This window comes from Lissotriton vulgaris, chromosome 7 (assembly GCF_964263255.1).
Source record: "Lissotriton vulgaris chromosome 7, aLisVul1.2, whole genome shotgun sequence".
Lineage (NCBI taxonomy): Eukaryota > Metazoa > Chordata > Amphibia > Caudata > Salamandridae > Lissotriton > Lissotriton vulgaris.
The window spans coordinates 418,102,383-418,119,695 of NC_141695.1; the positions used below are offsets into that span (position 1 = coordinate 418,102,383).

Sequence of the window (17,313 nt, forward strand, 5' to 3'; positions counted from 1 at the left end):
CTATCAAGGGGTGATCTAGAGAGGAAATCAGCAGGAATGTTTGAGTCCAGGTAAATACTCTACACAAACATTGTATTCCATGAGTCCTTCAACCCATCTCCTGATCCTTGGAGTGGTACACTCTACATTCCTACGGAAAACAACTGCACAAGAGGTTTGTGGTCAGACCTGACAACAAAAGGTAAACCCCATAAGTAGAACCTGAAATGCCCGATAGCCCAAAAACAAGCAAGGGCTTCACGTTCTATAACTGAATAGCGCTCCTCTGCACCCTTCAGAGAACGTGAGGATAAACCAATGACCTTCTCTGAACCATCCACCAACCGAGAAAAAATAGCCCCCAAACCGCGTAAACTCGCGCCAGTGGACAGAATTTTCTTCCTGTGTACATCAAAATGCCCCAAAGTTGGCATCTTTGCAATCTGAGACTTAACAGCTTCAAAAGCTAATGAGCATTCTTTGTCCCAATTGAAAACCGCGCCCTTCTTTAAAAGCAGTCGAATAGGCTGCATAACACTAGCAAAGTTAGGGATAAATTTAGAGTAATATTCAGACAAACCATTAAAAGATTTCACTTTTCAGAAAATTCCTTAATAGCAAGTCACGCTGGGTTCTTCAACACCTGTTGGGTCCATCGTCGCCAGTAATGTAAAGATGAATACACACAAAGTAGTGTGATAGGAGGTTTATTGACACCCAACAGGGAGGCAAGTTGTTCAAGCAAAGACCAAGTAATAACTGATCCCAACTCCCCACATCACGTTCCACAGCAATGACATAGGTACATTCTTGGCAAGGAATGTACATTATTTAAGGAGAAACTACAACACCCTCTTTAACTCATGCCTTCTACTGGTAGGTGACACGCCTCTCTCCTGACACTGCTCTATCACATCTCCCATGCACCTCTGGAACTGAAATGTCAGTGGTCTTTTGGGATACTCCTCTTAGTGCTCCCGATGACAATCATTATGCCTCCCTGTGATACTGCAGACGCCTACTACAGATACCGCTGTACACCCATCACTTTCAACTTATAACCAAAGCTAGGCTGGAAGCCCCCTCTAAAATACACATTCCAATCCATTCGTGATACCTTTAAATATTAGGACTTACAACTAGTACCAGACACTTGTTTCCTCGCAACCCCTCTCCTAGACACTATAGCAGGCCGTCCTGTGACACCCCAAACACCTTTCCAAACAATATTTTACTGGTACCAGAGACTTCAGGGCTTTTCATTTACCAGACACTTATTTAATCCGCCTCCAACTGATCCATCACGCACTGTTCTCAACCCAATTTTCTCCCCTGAGAAAACAACAAGGTATTTTTTATAATGGCCACCGCACTCTCCAATCTGTCAATGATCTTGCACATGATGAAACCTCCCAGTTTCAATGACACTAAATACTCCTCTGGATCCCTCCATCAATCCAACACTTCCTTATCCTGTCTCACTCTAATTACACCACCTCTACTCCACTACCGTCCTTTGGCATCACACATTGTGAGGCCTCCCCCCTGTATTGACTGATGCCTCCTATAGCTCAACTTTGTGCAATTCTGTGCAAAATACTTAGTCCCTCTGTAAAAAAATAAAAATCCCTCTGTACCTGATACACCAACAAATTGACCTACCAAATCATATCCCGAACACCATTTCTGCCTTACATGAGCTTGTACCACATCACTCTACTTAACACATTACCTTCCATTGGTACCAGACTCCTCTCACTGGTAGCTTGCAAACCCTTGTACGCCCCATTGCCTCACTGGTTGCCAAAGCTCCTACAGGGCTCTACCGACACTAGACATTTCTCCATTTAGTCTTCCTCTAATTCCTCAAGTGCCCTTTGACCTGCCACATTCCGGTGGCACCCAACACCCCCCTGAAGCCCTCCACTTTCTCCAACTTGAACATCTCTCTATCCCATCTTATCCTGGTACGTAATAAAGTTCTCCATACCACCCGACAATTTGGCATCTCCCCAAATACCGGTTCATCTGCTATTTTTAAATTGATCTTAGTATTGGTGCCCATCTGATCTGCTCCATTTCTCAACAAGAATCATACAAAAGGTGAAGGGAGACTGATTGCAATAAGTCTAACACTTGCAGTTGCACAGGGTAGCATTCCAACCAATTTTTTTTGATCACCATGCCACCTGCATTTGGACTCTGCTATATGCAAATCAGTCTTAACCATGCTATTCACAGGAACAGTCCACCTCGAATTGTAAAGACAGGTCCTCCCTGAATCGGAACACAACCAACCCAAGATCAGCTATACCTGGCCAAAAATCCTTAACTAGGGCAAAATAGATGCCAGGTTGCTTGTTTTCTCGTTCATATGCGACCTGGCAGTTTGGGCTGGACCGATCCCATGAGGAGCAGGATCAAGACTGATTTGTGTATAGCTGGGTTTGAACTGGGGTGGCATGGTGGGTGAAAAAAGGACAGATGTGGCCAAAGCGATTGCCAGTGGTGAGAGGAATTCAAGCATTCCACCGGTCACCTTTTTTTTTGCATTTGTTAAACCCAAAAAGGCAGGAATCGCTGCCTCTGCTGCAATTCATCTGTAAAGATCTTGTTCGCGCTATATAAAACTTTCAAAATAAATAAATAAATAAATGTGCAGACAAGTCCAATGTATTTTCAGTTTTTAGTACAATCATTCTGCCTCTCCTGCCACAGAAAAAAGAGGCCTAGTGCACCTCTGTCAGTTTATTCTCCCTCTGTATGCCAAGCGGAGTCTAAAGATGGCAACCATGGGGCTCTGCACATCCCAACCCAGACACTTCACCTGGAGTAACTCCAGCAAAATTCAGGGCAAAGGCATGCGCACTCACTGAGCCCCAATATCCAAAGATCAGTAAATTTGGACCTTCAGTAACTTGCATTTGAGACCGCTTTACTTGCCTGTGTCCTACTGAACGATGGTGGCTTGAGACCATTTGTACTTTTATCAGTACTCTTTCAGCTACAAGCATCAAATGCACCCACAAGCCAACAAACTTCCCAAGTTGTTTTAATTTGCTTCTCAGAGGTATTGACCACCAACTCAGAATCAAAACTGTACAGTGTCTTTCTAGCCAACTGCACCATATTTGCAAGTTAGTATCAGTGTTTGTGAAACTGCAAAGTATTTCCAAACACACTTCATATTTTGGTTGCACCCACCACTTGAACAGTGTGAAAGCTTTGCTCTTCAACCCTTCCAACACTTAACAAGGAATAGACAAGAAACGTTCTCACATTCATCAGAAACTTAAGTCCCACTCCGCTCAAACAAAAACTAACATGCAGTCTTCAAATGTAGTCCTTTCCCAATTCCACTCACTTCAGTCTGGATCGCCACTATTCAACCAGAGTGAAAACAAACATTTGCAATGCAATAGGTCTCGCGTTTACGCGAGTTAAAGCTACTGGCATTGTAATCGAGAATGCCTTTTATTTAAATTTAAAAAAACAAAACATAAAGTCCGTCATTTACAATGACAATAGCCAAAACTCAAGTAAATGAGAGAACCATGGTTTTTACATGTCGCTGGGCCACACACCAGTCTGCCCCAGGTCACACGCTTGTGAGATCTCCAAATGTACAATGCTAGAATAGTAGCCACGGGGCTACCGCTCACTAGGCGCATGAAGATATAGCCATATATTTTACATCACAGCCACGTCCATTACTCTTTAACCATACCTATTCGCCAAGTACAGTAGTTTGGACATTACTCACAGCCCTATCGCCCTTTGTGCTCACATACATCCTCGCTGTTTACTGTGTCCTCCATTCTATACAGCTCACCTCGCGGTTGATTTGGAGCACTAGGCGCTGTGGTATTGCACAGAACCCTTGCTGGCTCTAGGAAGGATATGGTGTTTGCATATAATTGTTAGTGGAACGATCTAGGAAGGCCCCGAGGTTGCGCTATAACCTGCAGTGGGGGCTTCAGACCATCACTGCCTATGTGGGGCTTCTGCGGACGGTGCACACAGTCCGGCCCGGCCGTGCAAATAAAACTGCTTTCCCGCGGCTGGCACATGGCCCTGCTTTTCCCGAAAGAGACCCGGAAAATGTACTTGTGTCAGATGGAAATTTGGTTCGATCTACATGAAGCTGCAAGAAACGTCCGAGGTCGGAGAAGTTCTGTACAGATGAGATGTTCAGTGCACAGCTTCAGCCGAGGGTAGGAACCTGGCAGAAAATTCACGAATTACAATGCGAAACTACAAGACTATGTGGAGGGAGAAACATGCTCTAATGTAACGTGCTGCAGAGCGCTACGAGTGTGCATCAGAGGAATCCCGTTCAGAGAAATAACTAATATCAGTCGCACAGGCCGCCCTCCCCCCGGATGCATAACTCTGCATGCCACGAGCCAGGGGAATATCTGGCCCCACCGACCAAAGTTATCTTACATTTTCAGGGTTCGAGCCTCGGCCTGGACTTGTGTAACTTTATCAGAAGTGGAATGAAATGAAAGAACGAATGAAAAAAAAAGTGCTTACCAACTAGTTAAAGCAGACCGTGTAGCGCTGCAAGTAAACAATCCAGTCCGGATAGGTCGTCCAAAAAGGAGACAGGGCGGTAACAAAGAAGCCTCATTTTGCATCAGAAGCCAGAGGTTAGCATAAACTATGACGCCAGCCAATAAATCTGATAGGCGGGGCTTCAACTCCACTTCGGGAATCTCCTCGATTACAATAAGCCTCGCAGAGCGAGCAGCGCATGTGCACTACAACGCAGGTCTGCGAGACATAAAAAGGCAATACATATCCATTGACTGAGAGGCTCTTCTCCATCTTGTGCCATGCAAAACCAAGGTCCCCCAAACAGGTACATTATACTTATGTAATACAATGAGAAAACTACACGTACACAGCAGACTTCTGCTACCGCATTACCAGTATGAAATTTCAATGCTTGCATTATTTATCCTGTATACTTTCATGTAGCTATGATCAAGAGCCAATCGCTTCCTTTAAGCACTGCCTAAATCTATTATAATGTCCAATATATTTATCCAATTACATAACTGAGCCGATGAGGATGTCTATGCTGAAGAGGTTGCCTATTGGTAGTTGAGCAGTGAACAGACTGTTTGAAGCTAGTAACCACCAAAGTAGATTGAGCACAAGATCACAAATTATGCTGCATTCTACAGTGCTGCGCCTTCAGCTTGCATGCGCTCTCAAAGAGCCCTCTATATTGCTATCATGCATTAAATCAGTTCACTTCTAATTGCCGCCTCCCCTTTTTTCCTTTGAATGATGTCTTTCTATTTTCCATCCCTAAATGTCTCCTCTGTAAACAAATCCTGTTATGTTTGCCTTAATCGCCATTATGGCATATCTGAAAATTGCCCACACCTCATTCCAAAGATCATAAATCCATTGTAACGCATACCATTTAGCTTTGATAATACCACCAGCCATTTGCATTAACTACTATACCTCACGCCCCACTATTCATCACAGCCAACTCCTAATAACTTAATCCACATGAAGAAACAAGGGAATGCTTGGAAAGGTTTCCTTGAGAGCCCAAGTTTAGCACCAATATGCACAATAACTAGGGAACAGTGGATTAACCTTGGGTTCCCACAGCAGAGAGCTGCCTCAGGTAAAGTGATTCAACGCCTCATCACAAAGAAAATATTCATTTGACATTCTCTGAAAACTCACGACAAGTTTAACAGCAGACTTGGATGTGTCAAGTGTGGAGAATGGAAGAAGCACTTCACTCTGGGGGAAATATTCATAAAGGATGGGCTAAACTGAAAATACTACGTAGGATTTACTTTAAGGATTCTAATGGCCACAGAAGGTAGGACAAAAAGCAGATATGCAGGGATGTGACATTCCTGTAGCCCGACGCCCAGGACATATTGGTTGGGGTCAAAGGCATCAAGTTTTAATGTGTATTTTGTCCTTGGGTGAAGTAGGCCCAACCCCCTGCAGCACAAACCCTTTGGCTGCCAGTTTGCAGTACCACATTAAGGATCAGGGAAGCGTACTGCCTGTAGTTTAGTTAATATTTGGGTGCATATGTAAATGCTGTTCAAACTTGTATTCATGGTTCATTAATTGAAAGCCTTTATTATTAGGGAGAGCGCTCTAAGTAAATGCACGTTCTGACTGCACTACTGACAGTGGTTCCAGTATGAAAATGTGTACACGGTTTCAAAGTTTAGCAACATGAGGCTATGCATGATACTCACAGAATGCTCTGGTTAGGTACAAATATTTGCAGAAGCTTAAAAGCAAGATTCATTTTTACTTGCGTTCAATATAAAATATTCCTAAAAAATGAAAGTACGGAAATGCATTTTGCTAAACTACTGTAAAATTTCAGGTACCATTTCTTTGCAGCATCATTTAGTAAAATGTATTGATGCATGCCAGTATTTACCAAAAATATTCATATTGGAAAATGTGTGTAACCAGTTTCAATAAGTTTATGGGAAACAAAAATAAACAAAGCTTGGCAAAGCCAGGTCTGACATGGTGGTCAGCTTTTTAGTTTTAGTAATGCGCGACTTGGCATGGCTTTTGTAAAACCTTATTGATGTTAGAGCTGCCAGGTCCTCACCATTATAACAAACATTGGCAAACGCAAACATTGTTTTTGGTCTCAAAGACTCACACAAGGTCTCACACTGCCACATTAGTTACTGGTACTGAACAAAACTACTTTGTGTACTGATATGCTCCTTTTTAAAGAGCAGAATGCTGTCACTCACAGTGAAGCCAGCCGATTTAGAGAGACAGAAGTTCAATAGCCACAAAAGGTCATGGTTAACACCAGACATAGGGGCCCAATTTAAAAGAAAGTCTCAAAAGTGCACCTTTGGTATATGGCTTTCGTGAATTCACAAGAATTTACATTAGTAGGGCAAGAAATTGTACTTCTACAAAATGTTTGTGAACTGCATTTTAGCATGAGCAAATATGCATTTGTACATTTGCTCATGTGAAAACCTGGATGTTTAAAAGTTCATTTTCCCTCCAACTACTTTTTTCCCCAACTCTGAAAGAAGGTTTACGTATGCCACTCTCAGGAGTAAATTTCCAATGTTTCTCAGTATGGGAAAGATTAGAGAAGATTTGTTGAAAACCCTAAAACAGGCAAGTTAGTAGGTTTGCACAGACTCAATAGGGCATTCCAAGCCTGGAACTACTGCTTACCACCATCTTCAGTCCCAGTATGTGGAGCTGCGGAAACGTGGCAACATAAAATGATTACTAGTATTCAAACACTACTATGGGATATGCCCTGGCATAATCAGAGAGGCTAAATAAGAGCATTAGGTTATTTTCTGACTGTTTTGTATCAATAGGAGTGTATTGTTTCAGACAACCGATTATCCTTTTTTTAACGCTTGAGCAGACCACCTGCTCCTCACACTGGTGTACTGACTCCACTTAGTTGTGCGGAGCCCTTTTGTATGTATGTGTGTATTAGTTGTTTGATTGAGATATGTCTGGGTATGAATGAGTGATAGTATGGTTGTGATTTCATTCCTTTTGAGTCTTTTTTCACCCAACCTTTATAATAATTTGTCAAATGGATTGAGGTATTAACCTTGCAACTTGTGTTTTCTATAAATTGTTTCTAATAAATAGCATTTCCCAGTGGTGAGTTGCATACTTCTTCTGGATGAGATCTGGTCTTTTGAATTACAATATCAGTATTGATAATTAGTGGGAGCACTACATGGCACCAAAGGGACGAGTGGATTTTGTTTCAGGACAAGTAGATTTATGAAGCAACCTGCCCCATGGACAAGTAGATATTTTAATAAATTCTACACCCCCGAGATATGCCTGAGGATTTGGCCAAATAGCTTGGTCTGTCAACATGTTTTGGATCCATCCACACCCAAGGAGAAGTTTATTCAGGATCCTTGACTTTTAGAATGTACTATGACCTGGAGAAATGGAACTCTATTGAGTTGGTGGATGCCCACAAAAATTAGACATATTGCTCGAGCTGCCCCAAATGGGTTCAGGGCAGCTTTTCAGTTTATTGTATGCTTTTATACCTTAATTTTGCTTTGACAGATGGCACGCTTCTCCTGATATATTTAAATTGTCACCTTTTAGGCCATGCTTTGATTATAATGATACCTACCAGGATTTTGACAATTTAATCAGCAAACGGCACCCCACTGAAATGAATCCAGAGCTGTGCTTCCTTCTTAAAAACCGGACAAAATAAAAACAGGTCCACGACGTAATGGAGAATATGACTTGCAACGCGTGCGAAGTAATGGTACGTGGTGTAACAGCCACGTACTAATTCATGTTTACCATAACGGAATCCCCACTGGTGGTTCACCCGACACTGAGAACGGGTCAGAGAATCTTAAAAAGCGTGTCTAATATTGTGAAAATGTTGGTGCTTCCAATATAAATCACAATATAGTGTATGACACCCATTCTTAACTAGAAACAGTCCTCATGCCTCTTTCAGAGCTTGCTAGGATCAATCAAAATTTCACTTGCATTAAGGAGCCACAGTTTTTTGTGTCCAGACTAACCTTATTAATACAAATGTATTACTTTTACCGCCACAATCCAATACATCGTGGTGGTGAAATTCCGGACACCTCCATAGCCTGAACCTATTTTGATGAATCTCTCATTAATGTCTATAACAGTGGGTCTCAACCTTTTAATATTAGTTGACCCCCCATTCTAGAAACCAGGGACCCCTACTGAATCATTGATAGCAGGAGACCCCACTGACCAGTTAATGGAAGCTGGGGAAATCCAAACCTCAGCATTTTTTATTATAACCACAAAATGCACAAAAAAGACATTTAAACAAATGATTAAACACCTTATTTCACAAACACACAATTAATGAAAAGGTTGGAGCTCTTCTAAATTCAATCGAGATCACTCATTGTCCACATTATTTTCAGTTTGATGCTCTTGCACTGTTCCTGTGAAATGATCTTAACGCCGACATCATTTTTAACCCCCAATTTCGGATTCCTTCACGTTTACAGAAGGTTTTAAATTCACAATTTGACCTTTTATATACAATTGATTACTCTGTTATTTAGCTTTCTAGTCAGGGACCCACTGATTCCCAAAGTGTCCCCGGAACTCAGGTTAATAAACTACAACAATGGCCTATATTAACTCACTTTTCTCCAAGTTACCAAATATGTAAAAAAAACAATTGGACAGAATGCAGAACAATTTCATACATTCACCCCAGTACAGAGATCTGGGCCCAAATCCATTTTTTTTTGCTCACCATGCCATTCCAGTTTGGACCCCAGCCATATGCAAATCAGTCTTGACCCTGAACTCAATGGGAACAGTTCAACCCGAACTGCCAGGCTAAATCATCCATGGACTGGACCAAGCACCCTAGGACCGGTTTCGGGCTTTCAGCCATCAGCCAGGATAGCTTGACTCCAGTGGTATGAAGAGCACAGGACCCACGTCTGAGTAAACCCGTCCCACTCGGGGTGACAAATGCAAAAAGAACAAATGGACAGAATGCAGAACAATGTCATACATTCACCCCAGCAAGAGATCTCAGCCTAAATCCATCGTTTTGACTGGGGGTGGATGGTTTTTATTTGTTCTGCATTCTGTCCATCAATTGTGTGTATTTTACCAAATAGTAGGATTGGTTTAAAGTCCACAAGACTAAAGTTTAAGTTAGAAACTCTAGATGAAAACATCACACATTAAACGGATAGTGTGGTAACCAATTGTACTACTATTAATACATTTATCACCAGCAAACATTTCCGACCATCTACTTACTTTACTTCGTGTGGCACTTGTATTGACAGCCTAGCTCCATTTCCCCATAGCGCATGTTACTTGTTGATCAATACCCAAAAGCTCTACTTTCCCCAGTTCTTTTATCCGTAATAACTCTTCGGACTCTAGCGACGCCAATCATGACAATGTCCTATGAGCATTTTAGAAGCAGTCCGATATGGCTTTCAAAATAGGAGCTCACAATTGTCATTGCGATTAATACATGGCACAACATTTGCCACAACGTTCTACTAACGTTTCCATTAAGCCACTGGGACTCTGTTCACGTTTAATAATCTCAACTCAAAATAGGCTAAGCAATAAACAGGTTTCTGATCAAACTCACGATGTACTCCAAGTTACCCTCAAAACACTGCCCAACTTGCCACCATTGCAGATACAACAGCATTTGAACCTTATCTGTATAAACATATCCAGTATATTTTAATTGTGCAATCCTCTAACGAATATTATTGCTCTTCAAGTAAGAGCACCAACTGCCTCCCCCCCCCCCCCCATCAGCTACTGTATGCTCGATAGCTTCAACTCCAGTGCAGCTAAATCAAGAAACAAGCTTACAACAGACGCATTATGGGTGATACAGTTGGACCTAGAAACAAGTTTGTTAAAATCTGCAAATTATGCAACAGATGACTGATTGTGGCAATTCTAAAAATTAGGCGAAAATTGCTCTAGTAGCACAATTGCATATTTACAGAGGCCCTGCCCTTAACCCACACTTTTGCTGGGACATATCCTCACATAGCTTAACACTGCAGTAGTTAATTTTTACCCTCTTGCTTGATATACTTGAGTATTAATGGTATTCCACATACTCGTCCCAACTACTGTTAAGACTGCTGCCCAAATTAACGATCCAACCTGTTGCTACTCTAACGACCGACATAAGTTCCCCCTTCTTTACAGGATTAAAAAAACTTGTTTCACATTATTAGCCTGTCTAAATTTAACTCACTGCCTTAAAAAAAAAAATGCCCTTTCAATTGTGCTCATTTGCTTCTACTGACAAATTCATCCGTAGCCTTGTTTCGTGTTATATCAGGACCAATCCACGACAGACCCCTCAATAAAGAAATGTGTTTTAAAAAACTCAATTAAAACGTCCACACATTACACAATTAAACTGGGCAAGTTATGTTGCTATTTTTTGTACTAAGCTTTCGAGGACCGAGATCCACATCGTGCTAACAAAGTGGTATCTCAAGACAACCATGACAATTACCTCAAGTTTACGGCGGCACATGGCTAAACATATAAAGAGGAAAAGGTATAATGTCATTGTGATGGATCCTTAACTGAAGGTCCTTCCTAACCTGGAGGCCTTTAAGAAATCTGCCAACAATTCTCTTAAATGAGAGGTACATATCCCATCCAGCTGTTGGTACACGCCACTATTAAGCCTCGGGTGCATGCAAAAGCTTTAAAATATGGTAAAGACACAAGGTCAGGATTTCATCGCTCTCTAGTACTGTACAACCAACCAGGTTTGCACTCCTCTTAACAGTCTGTGCTTTGCAGGGTACGTGAATGTTGATACTCCTTCATAAAAAATATATTTGGGTCGGAGGGGCACTTACCAGACGAGAGACTGCAAGAGGGGGCCTGTTTGCACGGCTCATAAAAAGGCGCCTCAGAACCACCTTGTTGAAGTTGGAGTTTGTACGGCGGGCCAAGAACCGGTACAGCTGTAAACAAGGACAGGGGGCACACATTAAACAAATTGTTTCAGCACACAAAGAACACACATGTCAGACATTCAAATAGCAAATATTAAACTTAAGTCTGCAAATGAATCAAGGAAAAAAATCGAAGTGTAGTTACCTTAACCAAGAGCCTTAGGTAGATATCCTGACTTTTGGGCTCCTTTCTTCGCACCTTGCGATCCTTGTTGTGGCGGATATCCACTCCCTGCACAGCAAAATAATCAGAGGACAAGTCTGAGGGAATACGGTTAAATATCAACATGTGATTATCTCAATGTAAAGATTGAGGGTGTTTTCTAGGCGGATTAATGGTAATTCACAAAGTGAAATTTCAGTTGTTATTAATGTTTATTCAAGACAACCGCCAACAAAACTGAGGAGCATTGTGTCCACTGTGGAACTGACAAACTGGCAGTCAATCTTCCAACTCTTAGAATGGATATTTTTCCCTCAACTTGATTCGCCCCTCCAACGCTAATAAGCAGCGCAACTTATAACAGAGTTTCAACTTATCACAGCGTTTATTTGGCAAGTAAGCATCCCTCCCAACTCATATGTTGCCCTTTATTATCAGTGACTTCACAGTTAAAACGTCGCAAATCAAACGGAAGTTAAGTCACGCAGTTTATATACTGAAATCGTCCAGAAACATTGGTTTTGAAAGGTGGAGAAGTTACGCTATACAATAGGCTGGCAAGAAAAGTTTTCGATCAGTGTGCCAAGTTGTTTGCAGATATATGTATACGCGAGTAACTATAGTCAAAATAGGTCTTGAGCTCTAAACTTCCCATCATATACCACCCACCTGGGGACAAGCTCTCCTTCTGCCAACAACTCATGGACACAATATCAACCAATTCAGGATGGCAAAACACCCAAATTTTCCTTGGCGACTACAATCTCCATTGGAATGACAGCAGTGACACAGTGGTAAATAGCCTCAAAAGCTCCCTCAACGGCCTTGATCTCACCCAAATATGCAATAGCCCGACCCATGAGAGAGGTTCTATCCGTGACCTTATCTCCAAAGAGGACGCTATTCAACTTGAGTCAATCCAACCTTGTGACTGGTCAGATCATCATATTGTCTCCTTCCTTATCAATGAAAAAATTAAATTTAACCCAGTGCAACCCTCTAAGCCTAAAGTCTGGAAAAGGGACATGAAGAAACTCAACCCAAACTCCTTACCGCCTAACAGCTGCAATCTCCTACTTCCCCCGTCCGGCGCTACGGACGTTCAACTCCTGACTGACCACTATCTAAATGCTATGTCCACAATAATCAATGAGGCTGCACCCATGCAACTGAAAAGAGTTTCGTCCAAGATCTCCAACCCATGGTATGACGGGAGCCTCAATGATGATAGACGGGCCACGCGAATGGCAGAGCGCACTTGGAGGTCAGCCCCCTCTGCACTGCACCTAAAAAGCCTGAAGAAACAGAGAAACGCCTACTTCAGGAAAATAAAACACTCAAAAAGAGATTTCTTCAGCCTCCAGCTCGCCCAAGCAAAAAACCGCCCAAGGAAATTGTTTGAGCTAATCAGAACACAATCCAAAGAACAACCCCAGACAATCAGCACCATGGGCGTTACACCTTCCTGTGAAGACTTCTCTGCTTTCTTTAACCAAAAAACCGACAACATAAGAAGCGATCTCAATGACGCAATCCTTTACTCCAACCCCCAACTCACAGCATCGCCTGAACCAAAGAACAACGCTACATGGTCATCCTTTGGCACCTACTCCGAAGAAGAAATTGGCAGATTGCTCAGCACCCTGAAACTATCAAATCACCTCACTGACCCCCTTCCTGCAAACGCTGTCAAAGACTTTACCCCTTTGCTCCTCCCACTGTGGACTAAAATTATCAATAGCTCTCTTCAACAAGGATCCATCCCTGACGCCCTCAAAGTCGGACAAGTCACACCTCTACTAAAAAAACTAACAGCAGACCCCACTGATCTAAACAACTACCGCCCTATTACAAATATTCCCACCCTCGCTAAACTGTTGGAAAAATGCATACAGCTACAACTGACTAAACACATAGACAAGTTTGATCTCCTCAATGCTCAATCAGGCTTCCGTGCATGGCACAGTACCGAAACAGCTATGACTCACATAGTGGACGACGCCCTCCAAATCCTAGACCAAAACGATACCTGCCTCCTCATCCTTCTGGATCTCTCCTCAGCATTCGACACAGTTAAACATGAGAACTTACTCGAACTGTTAAACACAAGAATGGGCATATCAGGGACTGTTCTCAAGTGGTTCACCTCCTTTCTATACAACCGCTCACAAAGATTCAAAAGCAACAACCTGATGTCCTCTCCGGTACCTGTATCGCTAGGCGTCCCGCAAGGATCCTCCCTCTCCCCAACACTGTTCAACCTAGTTATGGAACCTCTCACTACTTTGCTACAGACCTCCAATGTTCACTTTCACATGTATGCCGACGACACCCAACTCTATCTCAAAATACAATCCCCCAAGGACATCATGCTTCTGAACACCACGATCAGAAACACCCAATCCTGGCTTGCAGAGAATCACCTCAAACTCAATGCCCTGAGGACTGAGTTCCTCCTGATCTCACCTCCCGCAAAAATCTCTACAGCTCAAACATGGCTTAAGCACTTAACTGCTTTAAATGTACAACCTACCGTCGTAGACTCAGCAAAATCCTTAGGCATAACACTTGACACCAATCTCAACATGCAGCAGCACATCAGCAAGGCAACCAAAGGAGCGAACTTCCAAATCAATACCTTGAGAAAACTTAAAGCCTTCCTTCCAGCCAAAGACTTCTAAACTGCAGTACAATCTATAGTCATCCCGCACATAGAATACGAAAGCACCACCCTCTGCGGGCTCCCCCTAACTACACCCTAAGAGCGTCCCTTAACGCTGCAGAGAGACTCATCACTGGCTCAAAAAAACTCGCATATTTCCCCTGACATTAAATCCCTGAACTGGCTACCTTTTGAAGCCAGAATACATCTGAAAATCGCCTGCATGACTCACAAGGCTGTACACATGAACTCACCCGTCTACCTCACTCAAAAGCTGACAATCTCGGGTGGCTCTAGAACTACTAGAAGCACAAACAATCTTCTGCTGAAGCCTTGAAGATCCGGGAAGGAAAAAACCTATAAACGCTCCTTTTCAGGAATGGCACCCAGGACCTGGAACTCACTCCCTCCTGAAACCAGGCTCATCTCCTCCAACAAACTGTTTAAGAAAGAAGTAAAAGCAATCCTCATGGCTAAATACACGATCTTTTATTCTGTAGCTCTCATGAATCCGCTCCGTAATACCTGCCTGACCCCTAGGTCTACTTGTACTACTTGTATTATAACTTATTTGATTGTATATGTTCCCTCTTTGTATTTTGATGTATTGTTGACGCACCTGTCTGACTTTGCCCACTGTACCTACACCACCTCAACCATCCCTACTTTTGTACTACTGATGCACCTGTGTGACTATACATCCTGCACGCACCTACCTCAACTATGCCCACCTTTATGTTATCTCCAAAAACACTTGTAGCACGCTTAAACAAGTATGTGCTTATTTTTGTACTTTTATATTATTGGCGCAACTGTTTGACTATGCACCTTGTACTGACACTACCTCACCTATGATCTACCTCCTGTTTTTTGACCTACCTATGTAACTATGCACCGTGTACCCAACTACCTCAACTATTACATTCTATTACTCCATCACCCCCGTGCCCTTGTAAAGCGCTCTAATATCTGAAAAGATCTTGTTCGCGCTATATAAAACTTTCTAAATAAATAAATAAACATTTACGGGTGTAAATGGGACAACGAAACACATAGATAATACACCGATTCATATAACCATTCCGTCAAGTTACAGTGAAACCAAGTAATGAAACATGGAAAACACCTGTGTGCTGCTTGCTGGTGTGTTTCACAGACGAGACAGGCTTTTTAATTTGAACTATATACTTAGGTGAATTAATATATTTGCGCAGTCTGTCTGACATACTCACACTTACCACAGCACTATTTTTTATGACAGCAGTTTCCAAAAACGTTTACGTTATAAACTGATTTTGCACTGAGCACTGGTCTATTACGTCTCGGAGCAACATATCACCTTACGATAGACCACGGTATAAAATGTTTTAAAACATACCCCAAACACACTATGGCTACTCTGGACAAAGAATGACATTTCATAAGAAGGGTTTGCTTTCCTATAGTCGCTGAGCACATTGAAGCTTTTAATACACAAAAACTATTGGAAAAAAACAGTTGATGAGATAACAGCAATACACAAAAGCAACAGCTTGCAAAACAGGAGTACCTAAAACCTGCGCCAGCCACAGAATAAATTATGTCCCAAAAGTCTGGAAATAGCTGTTGGCTAATGATGCCAGAATAGTTAAGAGACAAATAACCAGTGATATAACTGTAAATTGTTAAGGAATGATGTTGGGTGTTAGCACATTGACCTGTCATCGGAAAACAGCGACGGGAGAGGACACTGCAATGCATACTTGCTCAGGCTGCCGATATCAACACACTAGATTTAAAGAGGCAGATGAACGATTATTCAAGAAGTACTGAACAGAAAATTTTGACTCCAAATAGAGGAAGGTGATGCCAGGGACAAGCGGTTATCAGAGGCAGCGATGGATGAAGCCAGGCTGTGCTGAGACTAGAACCATATTCTTAGGAATGAATGCAGCATGGCGATTCTAGGGTTGTTGCAAGTTATTACAAACGACTCAGTGATGTTTCAACACTAACTGTAAACAATGACCGGAAGGTACCCAACACTTACTGTAAACAATGACCGGAAGGTACCCACACAATCATATTAAAAATGTAAAACCCGTTCCAGAAAGGGGACAGCACAGTTCTTAACGTGAAGCCATTCCCGAGAGAGCAGCCTTCGTTAACTGCTGCAACTGAAAAATATAACGACTAACTTGCTAGAAGTAGCAAAATGGAGCCTTCTTAAACATGTTCGCTTTTACCATATTTCACATTCAAACAGATGCTTTACAAAGAGACTTCAATGCTAGATGGCTCTAGCTGAAGGAGGTACATGGACAAGAAAGCGGGATATGGCATTAACGCGCAACAGTATTCGGACATGGGAAGGCGGCAAATATCATTTGGAATTGCTCGTCACACCCCGACTCCAATCCCTTGATAAGAACGTAGAAAGGGGGGGGGGCATGAGAAGTGGCTCACGAAATAACACTCGCAGCGAATGTCGTGCTCCACTACTTCGGACAACGGAGAAAGAACCGACATAGGACACCAGCTGTCATGGTGCAAAGAAACACATGGGCTGCAATAGACAGGATGAAGGCAGATCGTGGCACAGGGCCCGCTCTCACCATGATGGCAGCTGTAGGTGTCTCTGCTCCTGAAGCAGGAAAGGAAAGAGAGGGCGGCCGCGCAAGGGAAGATGGGAGGCCACGCGCACCGGAAGCATCGCATTTGCGCGGCAGTAAAAGTAGAAAGCGGACAGTAAAACAGTGTAAATGCGGTGGCCATTTTGCTATTGGTATTTTACCGAACCGTACTTATTATGTTTTTAAAAAAAACTTTACATTTGAATTTGTTTTTTATTGTGTTGGTTGCCGTTAGTTGCTTGTGATTTATTGTGGTTTTCTACGCTTAGGTGTTTTGGTAACTATTGGTTATCTACTATGTGTTGGTGAAATAAGGAAAACGTCCTTGCATAATGTCAGCTCTGAAGTGAAAGTCGAGTAGGATCATAATGAAAACAGATT

General features: G+C 42.4%; 1 protein-coding gene across 1 annotated transcript in view; it reads right to left on the bottom strand.

Moving 5' to 3' along the window:
- RPL18 (ribosomal protein L18) overlaps positions 1-17,018 on the bottom strand; it is a 31,875-nt gene extending 14,857 nt beyond the window's left edge. Inside the window, exons 1-3 of the mRNA XM_086930399.1 lie at positions 16,915-17,018; positions 11,641-11,727; positions 11,397-11,504 (exon numbers count right to left, since the gene is read on the bottom strand). Coding sequence (XP_086786525.1) covers positions 11,397-11,504; positions 11,641-11,727; positions 16,915-16,917 — 198 coding nt within the window. The 5' untranslated portion in view covers positions 16,918-17,018. The remainder of the gene's footprint in view (positions 1-11,396; positions 11,505-11,640; positions 11,728-16,914) is intronic.
- Positions 17,019-17,313: the final 295 nt, after the last annotated feature.